Genomic DNA, 26,592 nt, shown 5'->3' on the forward strand with positions numbered 1-26,592 from the left:
ATGCGTGTGTTGGACACAAGCACGTGCCCATTGCACCAACATGTGCACCTATTGCATGCACAGCCACCCTAATGGCTGTGCAACAGCACTCGTGCACAAGCACCCATTGCACACATGCACCAACGCACCCACCCACTGCACACTCACAGGCTGTCATTGCACACCCCTTGCACACGTGTCCTTTGCACATGCAGCACGACTCCCTTTCCTTTCCTTTCCTTTTCCTTTCCTTTTCCTTTCCTTTTCCTTTCCTTTCCTTTCCTTTCCTTTCCTTTCCTTTCCTTTCCTTTCCTTTCCTTTCCTTTCCTTTCCTTTCCTTTCCTTTCCTTTTTCCTTTCCTTTTTCCTTTCCCGTTTTCCCCTCCTTTTCCTCCCCTTTTCCTTTCCTTCTTTCCCTTCCTTTCCTTTCCCCTTTTTCCACCCTTTTCCTTCCCCTTTCCTTTCCCGTCCTTTTCCCTTTCCATTCGCATTCCATTCCATTGAGCACTCCCCAGCAGTGCTCGGGGAGTGCTGCTTGTTCTCCCTTCCCTTCCTTTCCCTTCCCTATCCCATCCCTATCCTATCCCTATCCTATCCCATTCCATTGACTACTCCCCGCCGGCGTCCCTCGCTGCACAAACCCGCCGGGCCAGGCGGGAGGGGGTAAAGACAGGAGTGACACGAGCTCAGCGCATGCGCGTCGCGCCCCCACCACGGTGGCAGCGCCGTCGTCAAGGCTCAGCGCCTGCCCCTTAGCGACGGGCGCGGAGGAGCCAATGGCGAGCGGCGACGGGCAGTGATTGGCAGGCGCGGGGGCGCGGTGCGGCTCCGCCCCCTCCCGGCGCGGTCTCCTCACGGCGGCGGCTCCATTTTCTCCCGCTCCAGCGCCCGGCTCGCCTCAGCCCCGGCCGGCGGAGAGACAGTCCCGAGGGACGCTGCCCCCCGCACCCCGCTCTTCCCTTCTTCCCCCCCCAGCGCCGCCATGAATGAGGAGTACGACGTGATCGTGCTGGGCACCGGCCTCACGGTGAGGAGGAGCCGCCGCCCGCCCTGGGCCTCGGGCCTGCAGCGGGCGGCCGCCGCCCTGACCCGCCCCGCAGATATCCCCCCCCCACCCCTCCCGGGTCCTGTCTGTGTGTGCCCCATCGCGCACCCCGGTGCTCATCCTCGGGAGCCGGTGTGCTTTTCCCCATCTATCTCATTATCCTTCCCCCCCCCCCATCCCCGCCCCTTCACCTCAGCCCCAGGTCCTGAGACACCCCCCCTTCGGACACCCGAGTCCTTGTTCCCTTCTTAATCCCTCTCCTGATTCATTTCCCCCCCCACCAACTCCCGCTCCAACCTTACGGTGTTTTCTTTACCTGTCACCATCGTAGCCCTCCCAGTCCCATCTGCAGTGCATGGGTTCCTTATCCCCCACCTCCCCCTATCTATTACCCTGAGGTGCCTAGGTTCTGCTTGTGTCCCCCCTTCACAACACTTGGGTCCTTCTCCCCATCTCTCGTCTAATTATCAGCACACCCCCCATCACTAATCACATATTTCCCCCCACCCTCCCCGGCTTGAATCCCTTTCATACCCCCCCCGCTCACCCACCTCGGTCCTTTCCCCCCCATCCCTAACGGGGCTGGGTTCTGCCTTTAATATGATTGTAATAGACCCCCTATTATATGCATTGTAATATGTTTGGATGAACACACCCCCCCTCCTTATTCCATGTTCCATTCCCCCCCCGGTCTCCTGAGTGTCTCCCCCCATCTCCCTGGAGGCCCCGGTCCGCGGCGCTGCTGGTGGGAGGCCCCAGGAAATGCAGTTGTTGAGCGGAGGGAGGGCGGGGGACGGCGGACAATAAAACGCCAACGGTGATTTATTGCCCGTTTTTTATCCTTCATTTAATGATTATTATCATTATTTAATCCCCCCGCCATACCCAGAGGTGCCCGCAGGTCCATCAAGCCGTGCCCTCCCCGCAGCCTAGCCCGGCTTAAGGGTGGAGGCAGACCTGGTTTTATCCCCCCCCCTCTCCGCCCCATCCCCGCTCCGCCTTTGCAGCCTTCGGCTCTCCATCCAGCCCTGACTGCAGCAGGAGGGGGATGGGAGGCGGGCGAGCTTTGCACGCCTGTCAGATTTGTCTGATCTCCCCCTTTTGCTACCCGCCCCCCCACCCCCACCCCCCTTCCCAAAAAATCCTCCCTTCATTTCGGTTATCCCTGAGGAAAGGTGACAGCTGATGGCGCTCGGGGGTGCGGCGGAGGGAGGGGGGGGGATGAGCCGTGATGGGGCTTTGTCCTATTGTGGAGGATGCAGCCCGTGCTGCAGGCTGCTGAGGGTGGGAAAACATGGCAGTGCTGCTGATCTGGGAGGTTTGCTCGGGGGGATTGCTTCTGGTTCCTTCCTTTGGACCGAGGAGATTCCTGGAGCCATCTCTAGCTTATGTTGTTTGAGTTTAGTAGGGGCTGGAGGATGGATTGCAGGTTACAAAGCAGAGGCATTGTTTGAAGGAGGGAGGAAGAAAATCCAATATGGTGGAGAGGAGGTTTTCCTCGCTGCTAAATAGCCTTTCCTGCTTTTGTTTCCCCCTTCTTAATGGGAAGAGGTGGCTAGACAAAGAGATATCTTTGGGGTTGGCTGTAAGGGATTTCCCCCACTTCCCCTGGTAATGGTAAATAGAAATACATTTACTTCCTACTGTGGCTTTGGTGCTGTGATTGACAGGGCTGTGCCACAGTGGTGAAGGTGTAGTGGCTGCTGACCTAGGGCACAGCTGCTTTGAGGCAGATCTGGTTTATCATCCCCCTGATTTGAGTATGGGAATAATGGTACCGAACACAGGATGTGGCACAAAGGAAATGTGCAGAGTGTGGGAGCATCTCCCCTGCTCCTGCCATAGGGTAGACCCAACTTTCCTGGTTGCTTTCATTCCTTCTCTTCCTTTGAGGTTGCAGGAATGACTTCTGAGGTAAAAGCTTCTTCCCTTTGATAGGGAAAGCTGCAGTCTGTCCTAAAACCTGTCTCTGGCTCAGCAAAGCAGGGAAATGGAGTTGTGGGGAGGCTGAAATATAATGAGCTGCTGGTGAAGGGGCCTCCAATAGATCTGAGCTCCATTAAAATGTTAATTTATGCTTTAGAGTGAGCTGTGGTATCAAGTTGGTAAGCACCGTGCTTAATCTCAAACTGACAAATGCCAATGTAAAGTTGACAAAAGGCCTCTTGTGAAATCGCTTTTAAGACAAGCTCATGCTAATGATCAGCAGTGGAGTTAAAAGGAATGAATTATGGCTGGATTTGAAGGTGTGCTGACCAAACTCTAGAGCCTGAGAGCTGGCAGAAGGCTTATTCTGCTCCTGATGTACAGGCTTTACCTCTGAAATACCAATTAGAACAGGATGGACTTCATCTCAAAGTGAGCAGCTCATGTGGAAAGCCAAGTGAATAGAAACCAGAGGCCCTGGTGCAGGCAGGACATTCCCAATCCTAAAATGCATGGTGTTGGCTCAGTCATGGTAGCTGGTGAGTCATTTCAGAGCAGATCCTGGTTCAGGCTGGGCTGCAAGATGCAGTCAGATGAGGTGTCCAACTGGAAGCTCAAAGGTTGCTCCTCCTGCTCTGGTCTGGTACCAGTGCTAGCACTTGGGCTTCCTAAGGAAAAGGAACTGGAAAACAGGCTGTGTAAACACATCCAGTTGTTTCTTTCCATTTCCAAAGAGCCTTGAGCTGTCATGAAACTTACGATGTTTTCAACCACCCTTTCCTTAAAGCTAGCCCTTGCAGAAATGGACTGTACTGATGGAATCCCATCTACTCAATGAGTTTGTGTCTCCTCTTCTGCCTCAGATAGCAGTCTTGATGCCACCTGAGCAAAAGATGAAATGGGGGTCCCATTTGCCAGATACTCCAGTGCTCTGCCTCTCTGCCAGGCTACCTGTTGGGTCATATTCTTCTTGTGTCTTGTCCCATGAGAGTTACAGGTTGATTTCTCCTAGTATCCGTCACTAGGACTTGTACAAAGCCCATAAAATACCTGTAATCCAGACCATTTGGGAGAGGCAGTGAGTGGCTGCTGATCCAGAGGGGTTTTGTCTTTCTCTTTCCAAAATAAAAGTTCAGTTGTTGAATTAAAGACTAAAAATAAAGCATTGGAGCCTTTGTCAAGAACAACAAATGCATCTGGTGCAGTCATTGTTCTGGTTGGATCTATGAGGCCACTGCACAAGAGTGCTTAAATTCCACTTCTGATGGGAATATTTCAGGTGTTAATCTCTTTTTGAACCAGTGATGAAGAACCAGTGATGAAGAGCTAAGGCAGCTTTAGGACAGGGGTTTCCAGCACTCAATATATTTAAGGTTTTTCCTTACATATGCAAATTGAAGGCTCCACTGCAGTGCCAAGCTGGTAAAGAGATGTCTTAGCAGAAGGGGGAAAACAGTCCCAGAGCACTTACAGAATCATAGAATCCCTGACTGGTTTGGTTTGGAAGGGCTTAAAGCTCATCCAGGTCCAACCCTGGCCACGGGCAGGGACACCTTCCACTAGAGCTGGTTGCTCCAAGCCCCTGTGTCCAACTTGGCCTTGAACACTGCCAGGGATGAGGCAGCCACAGCTTCTCTGGGCACCCTGTGCCAGCGCCTCAGCACCCTCACAGGGAAGAACTTCTGCCTATGAGCTCATCTCAATCTCCCCCCTGGCAGGTTAAAGCCATTCCCCTTGTCCTGTCCCTACAGGCCCTTGTCCAAAGCTCCTCTCCAGGTTTCCTGCAGCCCCTTTAGGCACTGGAGCTGCTCTAAGGTCTCCCCTTAAGGAGTCTTCTCTTCTCCAGGCTGATCAATGTCGGCTCTCTCAGCCTGTCTCCAGGTGCTCCAGAATCCCAAATTCCTGCTGGTACAACATCGTCAAACTTAACATGAGGTATAACCCGTGAGTGCTGCATTCCTCCCCATCCCTCTGTGCACTGAGCAGTTTGTGCTGACTCCAGGGCAGGCTTTTGCGAAGCACTGGTGGGTCTGGATCTTGTAGCATGAGAGCTGATCAGTCTTCCAGCTATCACATCCTGGAGGTGCTGGTGGGAATGTCTTCTCAAAGTTGCTCATGTCTTAATAGCTTCAAGATCCCTGGCTTAGGCTTGCTGTGTGTCCCCTGCATTGCACATTAAGCAGCATCTTCCTCCATACCTACAGCACAAACTTGTTTTTAATCTGAATGTGGTGATACAGGCTGGAGAACACCTCAGGGGTTTATTTTGAGCCTTGTCTCTTCAATTCGCCTTTGTTTACATCTATCTGGTCTCCAGGTGGTCTGATACTTTCTCTGTGCCCTCTGTCAGGCATTGGTTATCTGCTTTCTGTGATGTGGGTTATTTGACATGAATGTTGGGCATAATTAAACTGTCCCCTTTAACCCCAGTAGATGGACACCATGTTCCTGCTGGGTTTTAACTCATCACAGGCACCAGTGTGCTGAACTAAGCTTCTTACCTGCCAGCTGCCTCCCCACATTAAAGCTGTATCAGTCCATCACAAAGATACAGATTCACTTTCTGTAGGAGCAGCATAGCCAAACTCTTCGGTTCAAGATAGATTTAATCATATAGGCACAGGCCTCATGGCTTCAAGAGCCTAAATAAAGAACATTAGAGTGACTGCAGGGACTAAGCAGAGTATCACTGTCCCTTGCATCATCCCCTCGTAGCTGTGAGGATTGCTCAAGTGCAGTGAGTAAATTGCTTTTGCACTTTGTATGGCTAAGCAGAGCTTTAGGTCTTGTTTGCCAGTCTGGCACAGTAGATGTGACCAACACCGTGCCAGAGGTGGAATAGCCTGGGTGAGGGTAAGGAGCTGGTGTAACTTCTTGCTTGCCGCAGCATGGCCTTTCTAAGAAGGAGCTCTTGGTGAGCCAGAACCTGTTCTTAAAGGTGAAGAGGCTCTGCTGAATGTTCTGTGCAGGATCCTCCCCTCAGCACCATTAGAAGGAGTGACTCTGGCTCAGGTCCCCCTTGGTCTGTCTGAGCCTTTCTGAACTGCTGCCCTACTTGGAGAAAACCCATGGAGATCTACTTGCTTCCCGCAATTCCTGAAGGCTTCTGCATGCAGAAGGTCTATTTGCAACCAGTTTGTGCAAGTGAGGGAAGAGCTGATGGTCTCCAGCAAGCATGGGAACACCAGTACCTCCAAGTTACACCTTATTCTGTTTTCTTCCATGGATTTGTATTGGATGTGCTGTGTCTCATGCACATTGCTCTCTGGCTCTGTGCTCTCCAGCCATTTGAAGCAGCCGAGCGGTGCTGCAGACGCCATCAGTTGCTGCAGGACTTGCTCTGTCATTCATTCAGCAACACAAAGGGAGAGCCCATCGTAACTTGGACTGGCTGTAGCACTGGATTATAGTAGCACAGTGTGACTGGAATTTGCACGCAGATTGTGTTTGACCCCAGATGGATACCTGGAGCTTTCCTCCCTTTATCTTGGTACCCTCTGCTGCCTGCACCTCTTTGCATGGTGCCTATGTTCATAATACAGTCAGAGCCAAAGATTTGAACTCTGATGCTTCCCCTTTTTTGATCTGCAGCTTAAACTGCTTCCAGCCCTTCCCTTATCACTACAGGCTGTTTGTTTTCCTCGCTCCCTGACCCAAATGACACAATGACATATCAAGAGGTTCCTGTACACAGACTAGTGCACCAGTGGATGTGTCTAACCAGCAGTCAGGCAGTGCAGCCATCAAAAGGGATTGCTGAGCTGGGAGGATAAATCTATTGTGTCTTGTGTGTTATGATCATGCCTTTGCCTCATCAGCCACGAAGGGAAGCAACAGTGAAAGGCCTGCACAGGATTTCAATGCTTCAGGGCTCTGCAAGAGCCTGAGTGATACAATGAGTATGTTAAATGAGCCTTGGATAAAATAGTGTCATAATTCCTCCACCTCAACACCCATATTGGTGGTTAATGGGTATGAAATACGATTGAAAAGGTACTTAAGATATCTTGTATCTTCTGCTGGTACCCAAATTTGCTGGCAGTTTGGGTGGGCAGCCTGTTGAAGGGATACACTCTCACTGGGAAGTGATGGGTGTGCTATGCTGAAAGGATAGAGCAAGAAATACTTTGAAGTCTCCTTAAACAGAGGAAGGAAATCAGCTGACATCTGGACCGAAGAATGTAGTTTCTGCAGCTTATGCTGTAAGTTCATTCCTCCATTTGATACTTATTTTGTTTTCAAGACCTGATTGGCTTCCTCGTGGCTCAGCTCCAGCAGAGACATTTTCAGTCCTGTAGCACCATGTGGCAGAGGCTTTGGAAGATGCTCCAAGGGGGATAAAAGATCAGGGTAGAGTCAGAAAGAGTCAAACCAGATCATGTAGAGCTCTGAATTTGGTTTAACCAGGGAATCACTCTGGCCAGTGGTGATGCACTTAGTGTATCAGCCCCACGTTGCATGTGGTAAATCATTAACGTATTAACTGGTACCATAAAAGCCACCTGCACTTTGGCTTGTGCAGTTCCTCAGTGTTGCAGGGCTCATGGTGCTCAAGTACTGTCTTAAACCAGGGTTTGGTGCAGCTGTGTCTTGCTTCTGCATGTCTAAAACAGAGGAGAGGCCTTGTAGGCAATTCCAAGCACGCAGGCTGGATGGAGCAGCCCTGAGGAGAAGGACTTGGGGGTGTTGGTTGATGAGAAGCTCCCCATGACCCGGCTTCAGTGTGCACTTGAGCCCAGAATCCTCCCATGTACTGGGCTGCACCCCCAGAGCATGAGCAGCAGCTCAGGGAAGGGATCCTGCCCCTCTGCTGTGCTCTGGGGAGACCCCTCCTGCAGTCCTGATCCAGCTCTGGGGCAACAACACAAGAGGGATGTGGAGTTGTTGGAGTGAGTGCAGAGGAGGCCATGGAGATGCTGCGAGGGCTGGAGCAGCTCTGCTCTGGAGCCAGGCTGAGAGAGTTGGGCTGGGTCAGCCTGGAGAAGAGAAGGCTCCTGAAGGGGAGACCTTAGAGCAGCTCCAGTGCCTAAAGGGGCTGCAGGAAACCTGGAGAGGAGCTTTGGACAAGGGCCTGTAGGGGCAGGACAAGGGAATGGCTTTAACCTGCCAGAGGGGAGACTGAGATGAGCTCTTAGGCAGAAGTTCTTCCCTGTGAGGGTGCTGAGGCGCTGGCACAGGGTGCCCAGAGAAGCTGTGGCTGCCCCATCCCTGGCAGTGTTCAAGGCCAGGTTGGACACAGGGGCTTGGAGCAAGCTGCTCTAGTGGAAGGTGTCCCTGCCCGTGACAGGGGTTGGAACTGGAGGAGCTTTAAGGTCCTTTCCAATCCATACCAGGCTGTGATTCTATATGAGAGCTCTTAAGTCTGTGGAGTATGGTATGGGCTGGAATGGGCAGATGATGGATCATGGGGAGACTTTGTCGGAAGCTCTGTGGTTAACTGCTCACAAACCATATGGTGACCATGAAGCCTTGTGGGCACTATGTTTGAGATCACCCACGACTTCAGGGATAAACTTGAAGCATTCCATTCTTCCTGTACACTAGCCATGCAGTTCAAGCTTTGCTCTTTGATGTCTTGGCTGAATTATGGTGGCATCTTGGTGGGTCACAGGCTGGCCACCATCTTGCTGTTCCAGCAGAGATTTGCCTGTTACCACTGGAAGTTCAACACCAGTGAACCCTCACACCAGTGATCCTACAGACCATCCATGCACCTACCACATTAAAACACTTCTGTACTAAATAACTCCTCCTGAAATCTGCCTTTAACTGTGGGTTACTCCTTGGCTGGTGAAATTGAAGGTGATTTTAAAAGCTTTCTGTAGATAGAGGATTTCCCAGAGTTGGGATTTGCAAGTCATGTAAATAGATGTGGTGGGAGACCCCTTGTGTCATGGCTGTGGTTTCTCTGAGCACACTCACCCCATGTTGTAATGTAGTTTGAAATGCACCTCATACATGTTGCAAGGGGCAAGTGACACACAAGGAGAGTCCTGAGCATTCCACAGGGCAAAATGTATGTGGAGTAAACATGAAGGATCTTGCAGAGATGCAGATCTCTGCCAGGAGGGTCAGCGTGCTGGTTCTCATGGGTGAATGAATGGCTTCTCTGCTTGTGGGCGAGCAGACGTGCAGTGCTGGCATCTTTCAGCAGCTGGATGTTGGGTTTTACACCTGAATGAACGATAACACAAGATAGGGCTGGGACCTACAAGTCAGATAATGTTGATGGGCAATGAGAGCTCAGTTGCCCATGTAATTCTGCTGTTGGAGACAGCTGAGGTAGAGCAAGATCATTAAAACCTCCTTGATAAGCAGTGCCACGCACACAAGTAGTCAAGTATTTGTTAAGCTTTTTGGCTTGGGAATGCCAGAGCTGGTGACTGGGTTAGTTGTAAAGTTGTGCTTTAATGTGGATTTAGCCATGCAGGTCCTGAGCTGGTTTTGCAAGCTACAACGTGCATCCCTCTGTGGTTAGTCTCGATCTTGCATTTGGACTCTGATCTGCTGCTCAGAGTAATCTCTGTATTATTCATCTCAGTGGGTACCTAGTGAGGACAGCAAAGTGTCTGCTGAGATGATAAAGCTTACAAATGGCTTCATTTAGTCTTGATACTACCTCTACCCTCTAACAGTAGCTGTTGATTCTTTTGCATGTCCCAGTGTGGCAAATACCAACAATTGAGGTTTTGAGGAGACTTACTGTAGTCCAGATAACATTTCATGCTCCTGCTGTCACCCATAAATGAAGGTGCTGCCTCTCTATGACATCTTCAAACTGGTAGCTGGGGGTTTAGGAGTGCAGATATTCCTATTCAGTCCCAAATACATGAGTTTCCCAGAAACTTCCTCAGGGGAGCCCTGATAGGTGTTGGTTGTGTATTGCAGCAATTATTACATGGCTGCTGTGCCCAGAGCAGGCAGCAAACCTCATAAAGGGGTTAATCTGTCTCAGACAAGTCTTTCAGCACCTCTTAATTCTGCAGTGAGGCAACTGCTGTGTTTGTTTTCCGAGGGCTGTGCAGGGACCTTCAAATCCAGGCATGCAGCAGGTTGTCTGAACAAGCATCCTTAGCAAATGTGGAAGGAGGCTCCAACACAACTAACACATCCCTTCCCTCTCTCCATAGGAATGCATCCTCTCTGGGATCATGTCAGTGAATGGAAAGAAAGTCCTTCACATGGATCGAAACTCCTACTATGGAGGGGAAAGCGCATCCATTACACCCCTGGAGGATGTAAGTACTGAGGCTGACCACCCTATTGTGTCCTCCCCGGGCACACAAAGGGGGCTTTATGTCCGGCTATCCTAGGGGTGGATGCAAAGCCATTACTCTTAAGGGTTTCCTTTGAGTTGGAATGTTTTATGGCACTTACACACTGGTTTCTCCCTCACTATGTTTGAACTTGGTAGACAGCACTTGTTTTCTGGCATTCCCAGATTCAAGCACTTGAGTGATCCTTCAGTTATAATGCCTGACAGCTACATGTTAAACCTCTTTGGTGTTTAAACTCTCCAGCTGAATTGTTCCTGCCACCAAATGTCGGACTGAGAAACTCTCTGTGCTCCTTGTGTTGTGATATTCCAGTCTGTCCTTGCTCCATGAGCACTTTCAGCTGGATATGCACCATCTTGTTTGGTTATTGCTTGCACCCTCTGATCCTGTACCCCTAAAACTGGTGCTGTGGCTGTCAGATGTCAGGAGATCCCTGCTCTCCTTCTTGCTTCATGGGTTAAATATATTGGGAATACAATATAAGTGGAGGGAGGAGCGTGCCCTCTCCTGAAACAGGCATTTTGATTAGATTACCTTAATGTTAAACAGTCTTTTGGTTCAGCAGGTCATAAATTCCCAAACTTTAATCCTTGGAGGAAGAAAGACTGGATAAGCAGAATAATACTGCCCGTTTCTTCCTGCAGCAGTTCACTGGGTGTGCATTGTGTGTGTTGCATCAAAAAGCAAATAGAAGCTCAAATGCTGGCCAGAAACTTGCTGTGAAGAGCTTATGTTCAGCTGAGAAGACATGGGGGTGGAAAGTGTGTATATGTGTGGGAGCAATTCCACCCATAGACATTTCCTCTGCTATAATAAGGTTTGTATTCTCTCCAAAGCTCTACAAAAGGTTTCATCTACCAGGAACTCCACCAGAATCTATGGGGCGAGGAAGAGACTGGAACGTGGACCTCATTCCTAAATTCCTAATGGCTAATGGTAAGTGATACTGAGCTCCCAAATCTGCTTCCCAGGCTTAGCCTGGGTGAGTGTTCAGTGCTGCAGTCACAGAAACAACCCTTCAGCCATCTCTTCATGAACTTGTTGGAGCATTCATCATGTAGAAAGCTCACTCGAGCTCATCTACATGCCTAGAAGCACCAGTGCTTCTGCTCTGTGATTCCTTTTGGCTGTTAATCTTTCCAATTGGGAAGACAGCTCCAGCTTGGAGTGTGCAGCAATCTGGAAGATTTGAATGTTTCCCAGCATTCCCTCCTAACATGTTTGCATTTCTAGCAAGTTAGTGCCATGAATCTCATTGTTCTTCCATGGCTTAGGAAAAAATGGTTGATTCCATGGTGAATATTATTCCCTTTGTTCCCATTTTATGGCTTGCAGACAGTCATCTCTTACTGATGCTACAAATCCTCATTCTGTGATCTGTGTGTTTCACTACTGCAACAGGTCTTCTAGACCGAATCCACTATGGGTTATCAATGCCAGCAAGTTCAGGGGCAACTCCCTTTGCCAGATTCCAACCACTTGCTGCTGGAATCCCTTGTCCCTGATGGACAAGGGGATAGATGTATTGTGTAGTGCCAGTCCTGTTGGAAAACTTGGTCAAGGTTTGGTTACTCTCAGCTTACTTTTGGTTTGCACAGGCATTGTGGTGCATTTAATTTAAATGAAACCTTATGAGACCTTACGAAGAAGTTCTTCCCTGTGAGGGTGCTGAGGCGCTGGCACAGGGTGCCCAGAGAAGCTGTGGCTGCCCCATCCCTGGCAGTGTTCAAGGCCAGGTTGGACAGGGCTTGGAGCAACCAGCTCTAGTGGAAGGTATCCCTGCCCGTGGCAGGGGGTTGGAACTGGGTGAGCTTTAAGGTCCCTTCCAACCCAAACCAATTTGTAAGGACAGCTTCCCTCTGGGGATGTGGGGATGGGTGTTGGGGCCTATGTTACCTCTTGCTGTGTGCAAGCCAGGGGCTAATTGGTGGTCAGTTGGCTGGACATGTTGTGCTAGATCTGGATAGTGAGGACAAGGAGCTGCTGTGGTCCAAAATACACAACCTTGTTTGTTGTGTTGAGTGTAAATGAACTCCAAAGAGCAGCAGTGTACTGCAGCAGATTAACGTGCTGCAGAGGGTGGCTTTTACTCAGAGGACAGATGGAAACCACAGGAGTGACGAGGAAGCTGTTAATTGTCTGTAAGAAAACCTTAAAGCTGCCTCAGAATGCACTAGTAAGTATCTACCACAACATGTATGTTACATAAAGGTGTAAGCTGTGTGGGTTGAATCTGGTGCTGGCCTTGAAGGGTTTGTTGTGTTGGAAGAACCGTCTGCCTTATGAGAAGCACTGTCCTCTTGGCTTTTGGCTCTAGACCAGCAGGTTGACATTTGCCAAACCTCCTTTCCAGGTCAGTTGGTAAAGATGCTGCTCTACACAGAAGTTACTCGCTACTTGGACTTCAAGGTGATTGAGGGGAGCTTTGTCTACAAGGGAGGCAAGATCTACAAAGTCCCTTCCACTGAGGCGGAAGCCTTGGCATCCAGTGAGTAGCTGCACCTTACTCTGCTTCCTCCTGAAGCTACTGTCTCTCAACAAAGGCAAGACAGGTCTCTGCCACCCACAGCTCAGCACAGTCTGTGCTCACGTACGAAAGAGCTTGATGCTCCTCACGTGGTGCTGTGTGTAGACTCCATGTGCGTAACAAGCTCTGCTTAGCTTAGGATTCTCCTGCATCTCATTTAACTTCAACCGCCACCTGCAATGTGAGTTTTGGGCTTTCAAATGAAAATGTGAGTTTTGAGTTTTAGAGCTTTCAAATGGAGCTGGTCAAGCTGTCTGTTCTACGGCTCATCCAGTGGGAATTTGGCAGTGTTTTACTTCCTCAAGAGGTTGCATTTGCTCCCAGCTCTGCCATAAATATCTAATGTTGGGTCCTTGATGGATGGGATTGGGTGTGTGAGAGATGTTTGTCCGTGGGCACATTAGGGTGACTAATTCTGACACAAGGCACTGAGCTCAAATCTGGATTCTTACCTACTTAAATTTTACTCCTCAGACAAAACTACTGATCGTAGTAGTGCAGCAAAGTGCCAAAGAAACAGGCTGAGAGCTTGGGGGCTGTTCAGTCTGGAGAAGAAAAGCTGTGTGGACACGTCGGAGCAGCTTCCAGTGTCTGAAGGGAGCTACAAGGATGCTGGAAAGGGACTCGTCATCAGGGACTGGAGTGATAGGACAAGGGGTGATGGGTTCACACTCCAACAGGGGAAGTTCAGGTTGAAGATAAGGCAGAAGTTCTTCCCTGTGAGGGTGCTGAGGCGCTGGCACAGGGTGCCCAGAGAAGCTGTGGCTGCCCCATCCCTGGCAGTGTTCAAGGCCAGGTTGGACACAGGGGCTTGGAGCAACCTGCTCTAGTGGAAGGTGTCCCTGCCCGTGGCAGGGGGTTGGAACTGGATGAGCTTTAAGGTCCCTTCCAACACAAACCAGTTTGGGATTCTATGAAGTACATCAGGAGCTGGCAGAGGGCAGTCCATTAGCTTCAGATACAGGATGTATTCAGCAGCCTCTGGAGAGTCTCATGATAAAGTGACTCCTGCACATAAGGCTCCCTGGATGTGATTTGTCTGTACATTGGATCCTTCCTCATAGCAGGTACTCCTGTTTGTTGTGAAATAAGAGGTTATTCCTTCAGTTTGCCCACGTTGCTGTCTCCTAAAGGGACTCAGAGACTTATACTGGCACAAGTAGGAGGTGCCTTTGGTATTGTCTCTGCCATCATATTTTGGCAAGCCCAGTCATGCTTCTCCAATTGGTAGAAAACTAATGGTGCCTCGTCCAATCTCATGTTTGAAGTTTTGGCCCTCTCAGCACTTGCTAGTTCCTTGGCCAGGCTTCAGGAGAGCTTTGGTCCCCACACTTTGCTGATGCTTAGTCTGGTAGATACCAGACATGGATCTCTCCTCATGAAAAGGCCAAGTGTAAACTGCTCTCCAGGCTTTCCTTCAGCAGGAAGTAGTATAGAAGCCCAGACTTTAGCCGTGCCTTTAACCAGCTCCTGAAGTCCAGTACACCAGGACAACTGGTTGTAAGGACTTCGCATGGCAGATGTTGGGGTCTCCTGCTTAAACAGAGTGCCCTGCTTAGCCCTCAAGGCCAAACTGCACATTCCCAAGTGCTGTTTGAAGCACTCAGAACTCCCCACTGCTTCTGATACCTGCAGTGATGGAAAAGCTGTTAATAGCTAGGTGAGTTCTCACAGAATTCCTTGGTTTTAGGCCTGATGGGCTTGTTTGAGAAGCGCCGGTTCAGGAAGTTCCTCGTGTATGTGGCCAACTTTGATGAGAACGATCCCCGAACCTTCGAGGGCGTCGATCCTAAGAAGACCACAATGCGTGATGTGTACAAGAAGTTTGACCTGGGGCAGGATGTCATAGACTTCACAGGCCATGCCCTTGCACTCTACAGGACTGACGAGTAAGTGTGGGCTTCATACAGGCCTGTAGGGATAGGACAAGGGCAGCGGCTTTAACTTGCCAGAGGGGAGACTGAGATGAGCTCTTAGGCAGGAGTTCTTTCCTGTGAAGGTGCTGAGGCGCTGGCCCAGGGTGCCCAGAGAAGCTGTGGCTGCCCCATCCCTGGCAGTGTTCAAGGCCAGGTTGGACACAGGGGCTTGGAGCAACCTGCTCTAGTGGAAGGTGTCCCTGCCCGTGGCAGGGGTTGGAACTGGATGAGCTTTAAGGTCCCTTCCAACACAAACCATTCTATGGTTCAGTTGCTCCCCCAAATCAGCTGTGTGCTGGGCTTTGGGGGTCAGGGGTAGTGTGTCTGTCCCTGGGTGCTGCATTGATCTTAACATACGGGCTCCTCTGCTGATGGGATGGTTAAACTTTGTGGTTTCCTGGGGTTACTGAAGCTGCTCCTTCCTGAATAAACCCCCTTGTGACACTGAGTGCTTCTGAAAGGGAACTGCTGGGAAAATACTGGAGCAGCTGGAGGGTGGGGAAGGAAACTTCATGGGAAGTGGACGTTTTGCTCTCGTAGTGTATTCTGCTGCAAGTCTTGGTTTGTGAAATGATGTGAGTCACATAACTGCTCTCTCCAGCTATCTAGATCAACCATGCCAAGAAACAATCAACAGGATTAAGCTCTACAGCGAATCCCTGGCTAGATACGGCAAAAGCCCCTACCTTTATCCCCTGTATGGCCTTGGAGAGCTGCCTCAGGGATTTGCAAGGTGAGAACTTGGGTTTGGATCCCAGCATTTCCTCAAACTAGAATGTATGGAGTTGGTGCTCAAGCTTCCAGAACATGCTGCCACATAAAAATACTGTGGTCATTTGTGGTTCTCTGTCTTAAGAAGTGATTCCTCCATGTGAGATGATTGCTTCTTTCTGGGCTTGTTTATACTGTGATTCCTGTTAGTGGTGGTGGTTCTGGGGCACCCAACACAAGAGGGACGTGGAGCTGTTGGAGCGAGTCCACGGAGATGCTGTGAGGGCTGGAGCAGCTCTGCTCTGGAGCCACGCTGAGCGAGCTGGGCTGGGTCAGCCTGGAGAGGAGAAGGCTCCTTAAGGGGAGACCTTAGAGCAGCTCCAGTGCCTAAAGGAGCTACAGGAAACCTGGAGAGGGGCTTTGGACAAGGGCCTGTAGGGGCAGGACAAGGGAATGGCTTTAACCTGCCAGAGGGGAGACCGAGATGAGCTCTTAGGCAGAAGTTCTTCCCTGTGAGGGTGCTGAGGCGCTGGCGCAGGGTGCCCAGAGAAGCTGTGGCATTCTGTGATTCTGGGTTTGCCCACCGCTGCTGTTTGCAGAATCTTGTCTATCCAAGAAGTCAGATTTGCTGATGTGGTGCAGGCTGCAGCTCTTATGCTGTAAGACCATCTGGGTTGCACCACACAGTGAGCATCCTTCTAGCTGGGTGTAATTGCAGCTGATGCCTGCAGAAAGAGCAGCACACAACATCTGCTGTGTAGATGTGTAGGCATCATTTTTTGAAGAGGTTTAGGTCTAATGTGGTGTTTATCCAAGTGGAATAGAAACAAGGGGCTGAAGAGCTGTTAAAACCCAATCACACCGCTGTGGGACATGCTGACACGGGTTTTCTCTTGCAGGCTAAGCGCTATTTATGGAGGCACCTACATGCTGAACAAGCCCATCGAAGAGATTGTGATAGAGAATGGCAAAGTGGTCGGGGTGAAGTCTGAAGGGGAGGTATGGAACATTCCAGTTCTTTCCTTACTGCCCACCCCACATCTTCCCTCTCAGAACTGAGGCTGTTGGTCATTGATCTGAACCAATGCAGTAGAAAACCCATTATCAGAGCTTCAGGACCACGTTTCCTTGGCCAGTACTGATTTTCCCTGTGCCAACTCCCTTTAGGCATGTTGATATTTTCATGGCGAGGACAGTACAGTATTCTTGCTCCAGGAATTGGAATGAAGTCTCCATGGCCTGGCAAAGGTTGTCTTCTGAATAAATCAGTCAGCAAAGGAGCTGTTGCTTGTGTCTAAAGTGGATATGGAACTAGCTCTGCCCTTGACATTAAGTATTAGCTGGCACACAGCCTGTCTGCAGCTTCTCCTCGACCTGGCAATATAAAACTAGTGCTTGGGAGCTATAAATGTGCTCCCAATTAGAGTGGGGCACTTTGCAGGAGTTTAGCATTTGCTGGTAGGGTAACATGTCCCTTTTGGGTAATGGATGACATGTCCTGGCTAGCTGTGGAGGTGATAATCCACTCTATAGAGTGATGTGGCCAAGTGCAGGTGGCCTGGAGGCTTCATATAGGTCATATATTAAAGCTGTTACTGTAAAAGTGAGTTCTAATGTGAACTGGTCAATTCCTACCTGTTGGGTTCAGCCTTGACAACAGAAGGTTATGGTTCTGGGCTGGATGAACTGGACTACTTAGGTTGCCCAGAGAAGCTGCGGCTGCCCCATCCCTGGCAGTGTTCAAGGCCAGGTTGGACACAGGGGCTTGGAACAACCTGCTCTAGTGGAAGGTGTCCCTGCCTGTGGCAGGGGTTGGAACTGGAGGAGCTTTAAGGTCCCTTCAACCCAACTCATTCTGTGACTCTGTAGTGGTTAGAACTTAATGGTGCACTGCCTGATGAGGGGAAGATGTGATTGATCACCTTAAGAATAATGAGCTAAGATTTGGATTGCTCGAGTTGAAGCATGCTGATGGCAGTGAAATAAGAATCTGATGCAGGATCAGCCACCTCAAATCTCTCTCTCTATTCCCCAAACCCACCAGTTCCTCACCTCCGTATGCACTCCTCTGTGTGGTGGTGGCTCACGGTCCATGTGTCCCTGCAGGTTGCTCGTTGCAAACAGCTCATCTGTGACCCCAGCTACGTCTCGGACCGCGTCACGAAGGTGGGCCAAGTGATCCGGGTAATCTGCATCCTGAGCCACCCCATCAAGAACACGAACGATGCCAACTCGTGCCAGATCATCATTCCACAGAACCAGGTCAACCGGAAATCAGGTGTGTGGGGAGCAGGGAACACTGGAGCATGTGCATGTCTGGTCCTGCTTGGGTTGGGCCAGAGTTAAATCTCCTTGCACCAAACATGTGCTCTGGTGGTCTGGTGAGGTGTGGATACAATGCAAAACCACTTTTACTACTGCTCCCGTGGCAACATGTCCATGTCCAGAAATCTTGTAGGTCCCAGTGAGGCTACATCATACTTTAGTTTAGCTGTGAGAAGCTGGGGAGCATTTACCACTACTTTGGGCACTGTGGCTGCCCCATCCCTGGTAGTGTTCAAGGCCAGGTTGGACACAGGGGCTTGGAGCAACCTGCTCTAGTGGAAGGTGTCCCTGCCTGTGGCAGGGGCTGGAACTGGATAATCTGAAGATCCTTTCCAACACAAACCACTCTGTGATTCTATGGTTGGAAAGTTGCTTGAGGAACCCACAGAAGGAAGCCCCCCAACCCTAGCAGAAGTAGGTGAGGAGCACGGGGGTGTCCTGGGAGGGGGATGAGGAGGCTTCCTCACCCTTGTACAGGGGGTGTCTGGCTGCTGGGGGCGATCCTGGTGGCTTTCAGGAGCTGGGAAACTGAGTTCTGGAGATCTAAGGGCTGCTTGTACCCAGGCCACAGCACATAGGACTGTGGGGCAAGGAGACACGGAGGTTCAAAGTGTTGGGGGAGCGGGAAGATAATCGTGAGTGCAAGCTGGAGGAGGCTTTCGGTATGTGGCAGCAGGGTTGGAGCCCTGACCTGAGCTGTTGGCTTCCCTTGCACGTCTCAACCTGTCCCTGTGGTGGGTTCCCCAGATATCTACGTCTGCATGATCTCCTCTGCACACAATGTGGCGGCGCAGGGGAAGTACATCGCCATCGCCAGCACCACTGTGGAAACCGCAGACCCAGAGAAGGAAATCAAGCCGGCCTTGGACCTCTTGGAGCCCATTGAGCAGAAGTAAGGCCCTGAGCAGTCCCTGCTCTTCCTTCTCACCCCTTTGCTTAAGGCATGAAGGTAGAGGGGACCTGAAGGCCATTTGGCTGTGAGGAGGTGTTTGAATTCTTCTGCACCTCAGTTAGCTACACACTGGACATAGCCATGCCCTTGAATTCATGCAGCCTTGCACCCATATTGATGCTGTACAACCATTCTGAAGCTCTTTCTTCTCCTTCCAGGTTTGTCAGCATCAGTGACCTGTTTGCACCGACTGACTTGGGAACTGAAAGCCAGGTGAGTGAGTGCTGGTTGGACACAGGCCTTGGGCAGCATGGCCTAGTGTGAATTGTCCCTGCCAGTGGCAGGGGGTTGGAACTGGATAAGATCATTTCCAAGCCAAACCATTCTGTGATTCTATGAGGTGGGGAGGTTGGAGACTCCACACTAAACTGCTGCTTCTCTTCCCAGATCTTCATCTCTCGCACCTACGATGCCACCACTCACTTTGAGACGACGTGTGACGACATCAAAGATATTTATAAGAGGATGATGGGATCAGAGTTTGATTTTGAAGAGATGAAACGCAAGAAGAACGATATCTACGGGGAGGAGGAGCAGCAGTAATGAGAATCCCTGCAGGAGGAGAAGTTCAAACCGGCTCATCTGAATATATAAAGAACTTAAACGAACACTGTACGAAACTCAATATTGTAAGGCCTGCTTTTGTAATCCCATCTCTGAGAGATTGAAGAGTACTGCACTGGTAATCATGTTCCCCTTTTTTGGATGTGTTAATTATTTCATTCTAGTAGGGCTGCTGTCCAGAATCTGGCAAATTACTCACTGATTTAATGACTAACCTGGATAAGCAAAGGCAAACTGAACCTTGGGTTTGGTGGGTTTCTCTTTGCAGACGTAGACGTTGGTGCAGATTGGAGATAACTCATTGACAGCTGTGTCTTACCATGTCTTTTTAATCATTCGTAGCCATCCTTCACAACTATGTGCTTCTGGTGAGCTAGTAGATGTGACAGTTGTCACTCAAACCTGATTATCAAGGAAAATAGAAACTGAGCACTCCATCATTGTGGACAGCATCCCTAAAAAAGTCGTTTTCCCATCGTTCTAACTCTGTGGCAAGTTGTATTATGGACAAAGCCCACATCTATTGTAGCAGCAAATGTTGGCTTAGTTCTGGGCACAGAACTTAACCCTCCACTCTAAGCTTCTAAAACTGTTTACATCGGTTGGGACACAGCTGTGCCTAAGGCTCCTTTGTGTTTTAATCTTAATAAAATTGAGAGAACAAATGACAGAGCAGGCAAGATGTGGGAGTATTTTCTGTAGCCTGGGGGCTTCTGGGCTGGACCAAACGGCGCTGCGGTATTGGTATGACAGAGCCTCTGCTCCTCGTGGCTCCTGAAGGCTCCAAATGATTTCTGTACTGCCAAGTAAAGCCAAATTCTGGAAACCAGTCCTGGCTTCTGGTCTGATTCACTTGCACGAGCAGCACCTCCTTTCTGAGATCCCTTTGGATCTCTCTGCCTGCCAGGGTTGAAAGGGGAGTAGTATGTGGAGTGGTTTCTACTGGAAACCAGGCTCAGGCTTCCTTGGTTAGGCTGCTCCAGAGGCTGCTTCTGCAGCACAAGGCCTGTTGCTGAGGCTCAAGCTCAGTTGATTCAACTCTGCCTCCTCCTTCCAGGCCCCTCCAGTGCCAGCATCCAAAATGGCACTTGCTTGAATCAGTAATGACAATTCTTGCTCTTATGGATCCTCTACAGGGCATCAAGATCTCTCTGAGAAGCTCCTCCTTGGAGTGAGCCATAGTGCGCCCCTTGCTGGGATCTTGACCCAATCCTGCTGTTGAGCAGCAAGGGTACAAGGAGGAGTCGGGCTCCTTCATCCACAGCCATGCTGAGTGCCAGGAATAATGAGGAGATGCCTTGGAAGGGCCTTATTCTGCTCTCGATGGCTGTGCTGGGGCAGGCAGGGTCACTGGGGATGGGTTCATTCTTTCCTGCAGCCGTAGCTGCGCTGTTCTTGGAACTGATGAAGAGGAACTGGGTCTCCACCACATCTCTTGCACAAAGCGGTGCTGAACCTAACTGTGGCTGCCCCTTCCTTCCCACCCAGGGGCTCAGGGGCTTTCAGCACTTCCCTTTCCTGATCCCAGTTCCAGGAACCACCTTTCCCTACGAAGCCACTGGAAGCCCCGTGGTGCTGGTACTGCCAGAGTGACGTGTGTTGTAGGGGCTGGGGAAGTTCTTCCTCACCTTGTGCTTCCTCTTCAGTGCTGGATGGCAACACACTGAGTCTTTCCAAAGGCAAGACACGGACAATGAGCTCTTTCCCCTAAATGCTTCCATAAGCCCTCTTTGCTGTATCCCAGTTATTCTGCTGCCTCTTGGTCCACATCTCCTGCAAAAGGACAGTGCTGATCCTGCAACCCCAAGTCTCCGTGAACACACCGCTCCTTGGCTCCAGCAGTCTTCCTCACTCTTTCCTGTGCTGGCTTCAATGCTGAGGGGTAGCACAGACCAAAACCGATTCCTGCTCCATGTGTGAGCTGGGAATACTCACTGTGAGTACCCCCACTGTGATCCAGGTCCTCCTCCCTGCTGATGGGAGAGGCTGGGAGCTGAGGAGCCCCCCTCCAGGGAACAGCAGTGGCTGAAACGTCAGGTTTAGGTTTTGTCACTCAACCTTTTACACACAAACTCATCCTGTACATGATGTTCTTGCATTCTTTTATTAAAAACAAGAGGACGCCCCTGTCCTCCACCCCCCGAGGCTGGGAATCTTACAAAAGTCTTTAATGGGACATCTTCCTCCTGGGTTGGGTGTGAGCTACCATAAATAAGAGGTTTGTTCCCGCATCCTCGTGTCTGGCTATTTAGAAGACTTCTATGGACTGGAAATGGTACCAAGAGACAACAGGGAGTTGAACTGTAGTGTAGAGCAGATACCTGCACACCCACCCCACTTCCTAATGTGTGTTAACAGTAACAACCGTGTGGAAATGCAACTATTACTGAGGACTTGAACATCTCCTGACCTTCAAGTAAACAGCTTTTTATTTCATTTACTCCTATTTCTTCCCCTGTCAGCTGCACAAATCACTTGAGAACACTCCAATAACTTACCCCTGGATAACGGTAAAGTGACCTCTGGCCTACAGGCAATGTGATGAACACGGAGTAAACCCCGGCAGGATTTGCACCAGCCACCTTTAAATAATTCCTATATACAGAACTGGAGCCAAACCCTCCTGCCACCTCCCTGCGCACAGCTCCTGTGGGCAGCACCTGAAACCTGCTGGGATGGTGGGATCCTGCAGAGTACCAAGATGCTCAAACCGGCGCCATACCAGGATGCTCAAACTGGCTTCGCTTTGTCACCTACAATAGAGAACATGGGAAAGGTTATTCCTCTGCTTCTCTCCTTGCTCCAGGTAGTGACAACCTCTTGCAGGGCCTCCTCATGGTGAGTGCCTGTGTGCTTCCCACTGCTGAGCACGGTCCTTCCCAACTGTGGCTTCGGGAATGGCCCTGAGTGTCAGCAGAGCCAGCACTTCGGGAAGGTCCCTGGATCCCAGCTTCCTGCTTGTCATCCCAGGAGCTGCTCCCGGCCCTTTTGGGGAGTTCTGGGCACCTCACTAGAAGAGAGACATTGAGGTGCTGGAGCGGGGCCAGAGAAGGGCACCGGAGCTGGTGCAGGGCCTGGAGCACAGTGTGATGGGGAAGGGCTGAGGGACCTGGGGGGTTCAGTGTGGAGAAGAGAAGGCTCAGGGGGGACCTGATGGCTCCCTACAACTGCCTGACAGGAGGATGGAGCCAGGAGGGGCTGGGCTCTGCTCCCAAGGAACAAGGGATGGGACAAGAGGAACCGGCCTCAAGCTGCACCAGGGCAGGTTTAGATGGAGCTGAGGAACAATTCCTGCCCCAAAGGGTGCTCAGGCATTGGCACAGGCTGCCCAGGGCAGGGCTGCAGTCACCGTCCCTGCAAGTGTTCACACACCGTGGAGACGAGGCCTCAGTGCCATGGGTTAGTGGTGGCCTTGGCAGTGCTGGGAACGGTTGGACTGGATGAGCTTAAAGGGCTTTTCCAACCTGGCTGATTCTGTGATTCTAAGGGGTTGATCCCAAGCCCTCTCCTTACCAGTAGCTTCTTCTAAACGGAGCAGCCACTTTCTGCACCTTCCCAAGGAAAGTGTTGACATCAGCCACGAGGATTCCTTTGCTTTCAAGGACCTCCCTGCTGACACTGGGTGTTTCTGCAAAGGAAGGAACAGCTTTGTAATTTAAACAAGCAACTGAGGCTGTTCTGAAACAACCTCTATTCCCTGTGAGGGTGCTGAGGCACTGGCCCAGGGTGCCCAGAGAAGCTGTGGCTGCCCCATCCCTGGCAGTGTTCAAGGCCAGGTTGGACACAGGGGCTTGGAGCAACCTGCTCTAGTGGAAGGTGTCCCTGCCCATGGCAGGGGTTGGAACTGGAGGAGCTTTGAGGTCCCTTCCAACCCAAACCAGTCCGGGATGCTATGAATTTAGGAGACCTTCACACCAAATCTGTTCCTTTTGCCTTTTGCTGCACTGACTTGCAATGAATCAGCTCCCACCTGACCGAGACAAGGGGGGTACAAAATTACAAAATGGAATATATAAACCTTTAGAATCCGGTTTAAGTAATGTTCAGTTTGATGGCTTTGTAATAGTAGCATTGGGAAATTACTGAGGTGCATGATACATAGACAAAATAGAGTACGGCTAGAGAACATACTGAGAATACAAGATAAACCGTTGTAGTTGATGTAGTTTTAGGCCCTATGACCTTAGTACAAAATGTAAGGAAAACAGGCTGGAAGAACAGGATGTATGGATAAGGAGTATCTGGGAATGGCAGGTGTCCAGGATGGGCTGCAGCTAAGCTAACTGATAAGTAGGACAGGAGGATTGCTGTGTCTGTGGTGTTAACGAACCAATTAAGCTGATATAAGCATCTACTGTGTGTGCTTCGAAGGCTGCCAGAAGTGATGAAGATTGTTGGAAGAAGTAAATGACCCTCAGAGACCACCACCACCATGGGGAACTTTCTGGAAAATGATGTAATCCATCCGTAGCCTCATGAATATGTATGTATGCCCAGGGGCTATATAAGGACAGCTTGTATAGCAATACGGGGACACACGTTAGGAGGAGCTATCCCCCTGTCTCCCGGTGCTGCAATAAAGAATACCTGCTTGTCAACTTGAAACTCTGTTGGTGAGGTTGTTCCTGGAGTTTTCTCTGAATCATGACCCCCACCTCAAATCACTGCTTCCAGCAGAAATGGGAGGCAAATGGGTGAGGTTTGTCCCTCCTCCATCCCTTTCCAGACCAATTTAACCCTGCGCTCACGGTGTTGATGGCTCCAGCGCCCAGAGCTCTCCTTACCTGTGAGGTACACAGCGAACCTGGCACTGATGTGCTGAACCTGCAGGTTCAACAAGCACCTGATGTGCTCGGAGCTGGGGGGTGACACCGAGTCACACGTGTGGTAATGCAGCACCTCCATGAGATCAGCTCCTTGGCACGTTCTGAGGATCAAATGCTTCTTGTGGGCATTGGGGTCCATCCTGCTGGGAGAGGGGACAATGAGCAGGAATGACGGGACACTACGTGTGGTCCTTCATCATCATGGGTGCTTTTAGACTTGCTGCCCTGCATCAATGAAGATGGCAGGAGCAGCATCACCGTATGGATCATGTGTGTGGCAGGGAGACAAGATGATGCCAACCCCAAGATGATGCCAGAGAGGGGCTCCTCATGAGGGACTGCAGTGATAGGACAAGGGGTGATGGGTTCAGACTGAAACAGGGGAAGTTCAGGTTGGAGATAAGGGAGGAGCAAGCAGCTGCCTGTGTGGGGCTGAGTTGGGGTTAAACCACACGACACAGGGCTCATGATCCCTTCACAATGGAGTCAAGTGATGCTACGTCAGAGCCAGTGATGCAGCACAAGGAGAACACTGGCTCCATAGCGCACCCAGTGACGAGGTCAGGTCCTCATCTCAGCCTGCAATGAAATACCTGAGTTCTGTGCCACTGCTCAAGGGCTGAAACCCACATTGCTCTGTGCTGTCACCATAAAGGCTGAGTAGGGAGAGGATCTGAGAGTTCTCCTTGCTGGTTGTAGCATCTTCTGCTCACAGAACAGAGCAGTTTCCTCTTTGTTTGCAGGTTGTTACTAGAAAGCCATCCCCTCTGCCTAACAAAGGGACTTGCCTGATGATAAAAACCTCCCTTTCTGAGTTCAAACCTGATAAAAACAGGACATTTCAATGGATACTGGTTGCTGTCTTACTTCTCCTTTCCAAACTGCATCATTTAAATACACATTGATGCGAGTAACCTAAAATAAGGAGTAAACAACAACAGAAGTTCTGCTTTCCCCATCTGGGTTTGTTGTTACTCACTCCCCACAACACCCTTGTTCTTCACCACGTTCCAGTCAGAGCTCCTCATCAGTCTCCCAAATCCCACATGTGATGGGATAGAAGAAGGGACAGCAAAGAGACACTGGGGCACAGAGAGGGACCCTGAGCTCCTGGAGGGTGTGTGCAGGAGCTGGAGGAATGGGAGCTGTTTGCAGAGGTGGTGTTTGGACTGTGCAGCTCCTCACATGAAATCTGTGCCTCTCCTTGAGCCCTTTGCAGGCCATAATGCTCACAGAGGGTGTCTCTGCCAAAGAGAGAGGGAACTGCCTTATGGAGACCCAGCAAGGTGCAAAAAGCTGCTGCCACAGCCCTGCCTTATCCTGGATCAGGTGTAAGACAGCTCTCCAGGCCCCATGTCCTGCTGCTCCATCTCATACAGGTATATCCAACACAACCTATCACACTCCCTAGCACTCCAGTGCTGACCTCCAGCAATGCCAGACTTGAGGCACGTGGTCTGTCACTGATAAGTTCTTCAAATTCATCTTGTTAAGAGGCCAAAATCCACCCAGCAGCACCAAACTCACCCTGTGCCCCTGCTCCAAGTGCACTGAAGAGGACACCACGGTGGGTACATCCTTACTGTGGTGACAGGGACAGCAGGGATGAGGGAGCTGCCACCACTGAGCCATTACCTGATGTCTTCTCTGAGCTTCTTGCTCTCCTTGTAGTGAAGGAGCCACTTCCACCTCCCGCTTCTGTTGAGCTTCTCCAGCACGTTCACCACCTCCTTCAGCTGGCCTGAGAGCAGGAGCCAGAGGGTAATAGAGGGTGGAAGGAGGTCCCTGGCCCTGCCCTGCTCAAACCTGGACCACCTGAGGCTGTTCTAGGTGAGGTGTGAAGGTCTCCAAGGATGGAGCCTCAAAACCTGGGCTGTGACACTGGCATCCTGGTGTTGGAACACACTTGCTGTGAATTCCTTCCCCTCTAATATCTAAAGGGATCAGTGCAACTTGTCCCTGTCACCTCTCGTCCCAGCCCTCTGCATCTTCAGGAGTAATGTGGCTCTGCTCTTTCCACCACTTCCCATTAGGGAGCTGAAAACAGCAACAAGGTCTTCCCTTTGTCCTCCCTTTTCCAGGTTGTCCTTGTACAACCTGCTCCAGCCCCTGACCATCCTGGTGGCCCCTGCTGTACTTAGATGTTTTGGGGAGCCCTGACCTGGACTCATTATCCAGATAGGGTCTACAAGTGTCAAATAGAGGGAAGGAACTTATCCCACTTAACGCAAGAGCAGAGGACACCCATGGGGAGTGCTTGGAGGTGTCAGCAAACAAGGCCAGGAGCTGACACTGTGTTTGCCTCCAAGCAAGAGGCCACAAGACTTACTCAGTGTCACCGTTTCCAACAAGCCATCGTCTGACACCACGAAGCCACCAGAATGAAACAGCTCCTGGTACGTGTGACCTGGTACATCTTCAGGGCTGTCCACTCCAGCAAACACCACGTTGGGACGGTGCTTCAGCTGCAGCAAGCACGGGACCTGCAGAAGGAAGAGATGCTTCTTTTGAACATGAAGCTGCATTTCAATTGCATTTGCACTTC

The 26,592-nt window shown here is 50.6% G+C and overlaps 2 protein-coding genes across 3 annotated transcripts in view; one reads left to right on the plus strand and one right to left on the minus strand.

Annotated features, from left to right (window-relative positions):
- The first annotated feature begins 784 nt into the window (after positions 1-784).
- Positions 785-21,214, plus strand: GDI2 (GDP dissociation inhibitor 2). The gene is made up of 11 exons (XM_080621936.1): positions 785-1,005; positions 10,080-10,187; positions 11,063-11,162; positions 12,580-12,714; positions 14,444-14,642; positions 15,271-15,402; positions 16,280-16,379; positions 17,487-17,658; positions 18,453-18,597; positions 18,816-18,870; positions 19,045-21,214. Exons 1-11 carry the CDS (start codon positions 961-963, stop codon positions 19,198-19,200), a joined length of 1,347 nt encoding a protein of 448 aa, XP_080478062.1. The 5' UTR covers positions 785-960; the 3' UTR covers positions 19,201-21,214.
- A 92-nt stretch (positions 21,215-21,306) lies between these two features.
- Positions 21,307-26,592, minus strand: part of TASOR2 (transcription activation suppressor family member 2) — a 43,923-nt gene continuing 38,637 nt past the window's right edge. The window contains exons 20-24 of one of the 2 annotated variants that reach the window (XM_080621918.1): positions 26,377-26,530; positions 25,683-25,788; positions 24,006-24,187; positions 22,735-22,849; positions 21,307-21,974 (exon numbers count right to left, since the gene is read on the minus strand). In XM_080621918.1, the coding sequence (XP_080478044.1) occupies positions 21,971-21,974; positions 22,735-22,849; positions 24,006-24,187; positions 25,683-25,788; positions 26,377-26,530 (561 nt within the window). In that variant the 3' untranslated portion in view covers positions 21,307-21,970. Of the gene's footprint in view, positions 21,975-22,734; positions 22,850-24,005; positions 24,191-25,682; positions 25,789-26,376; positions 26,531-26,592 lie in introns of both variants that reach the window. The other variant, XM_080621917.1, reaches the window with a different exon arrangement.

The sequence above is a fragment of the Psittacula echo genome (genome assembly GCF_963264785.1).
Source record: "Psittacula echo genome assembly, chromosome: 1".
In the NCBI taxonomy this organism is placed as follows: Eukaryota; Metazoa; Chordata; class Aves; order Psittaciformes; family Psittacidae; genus Psittacula; species Psittacula echo.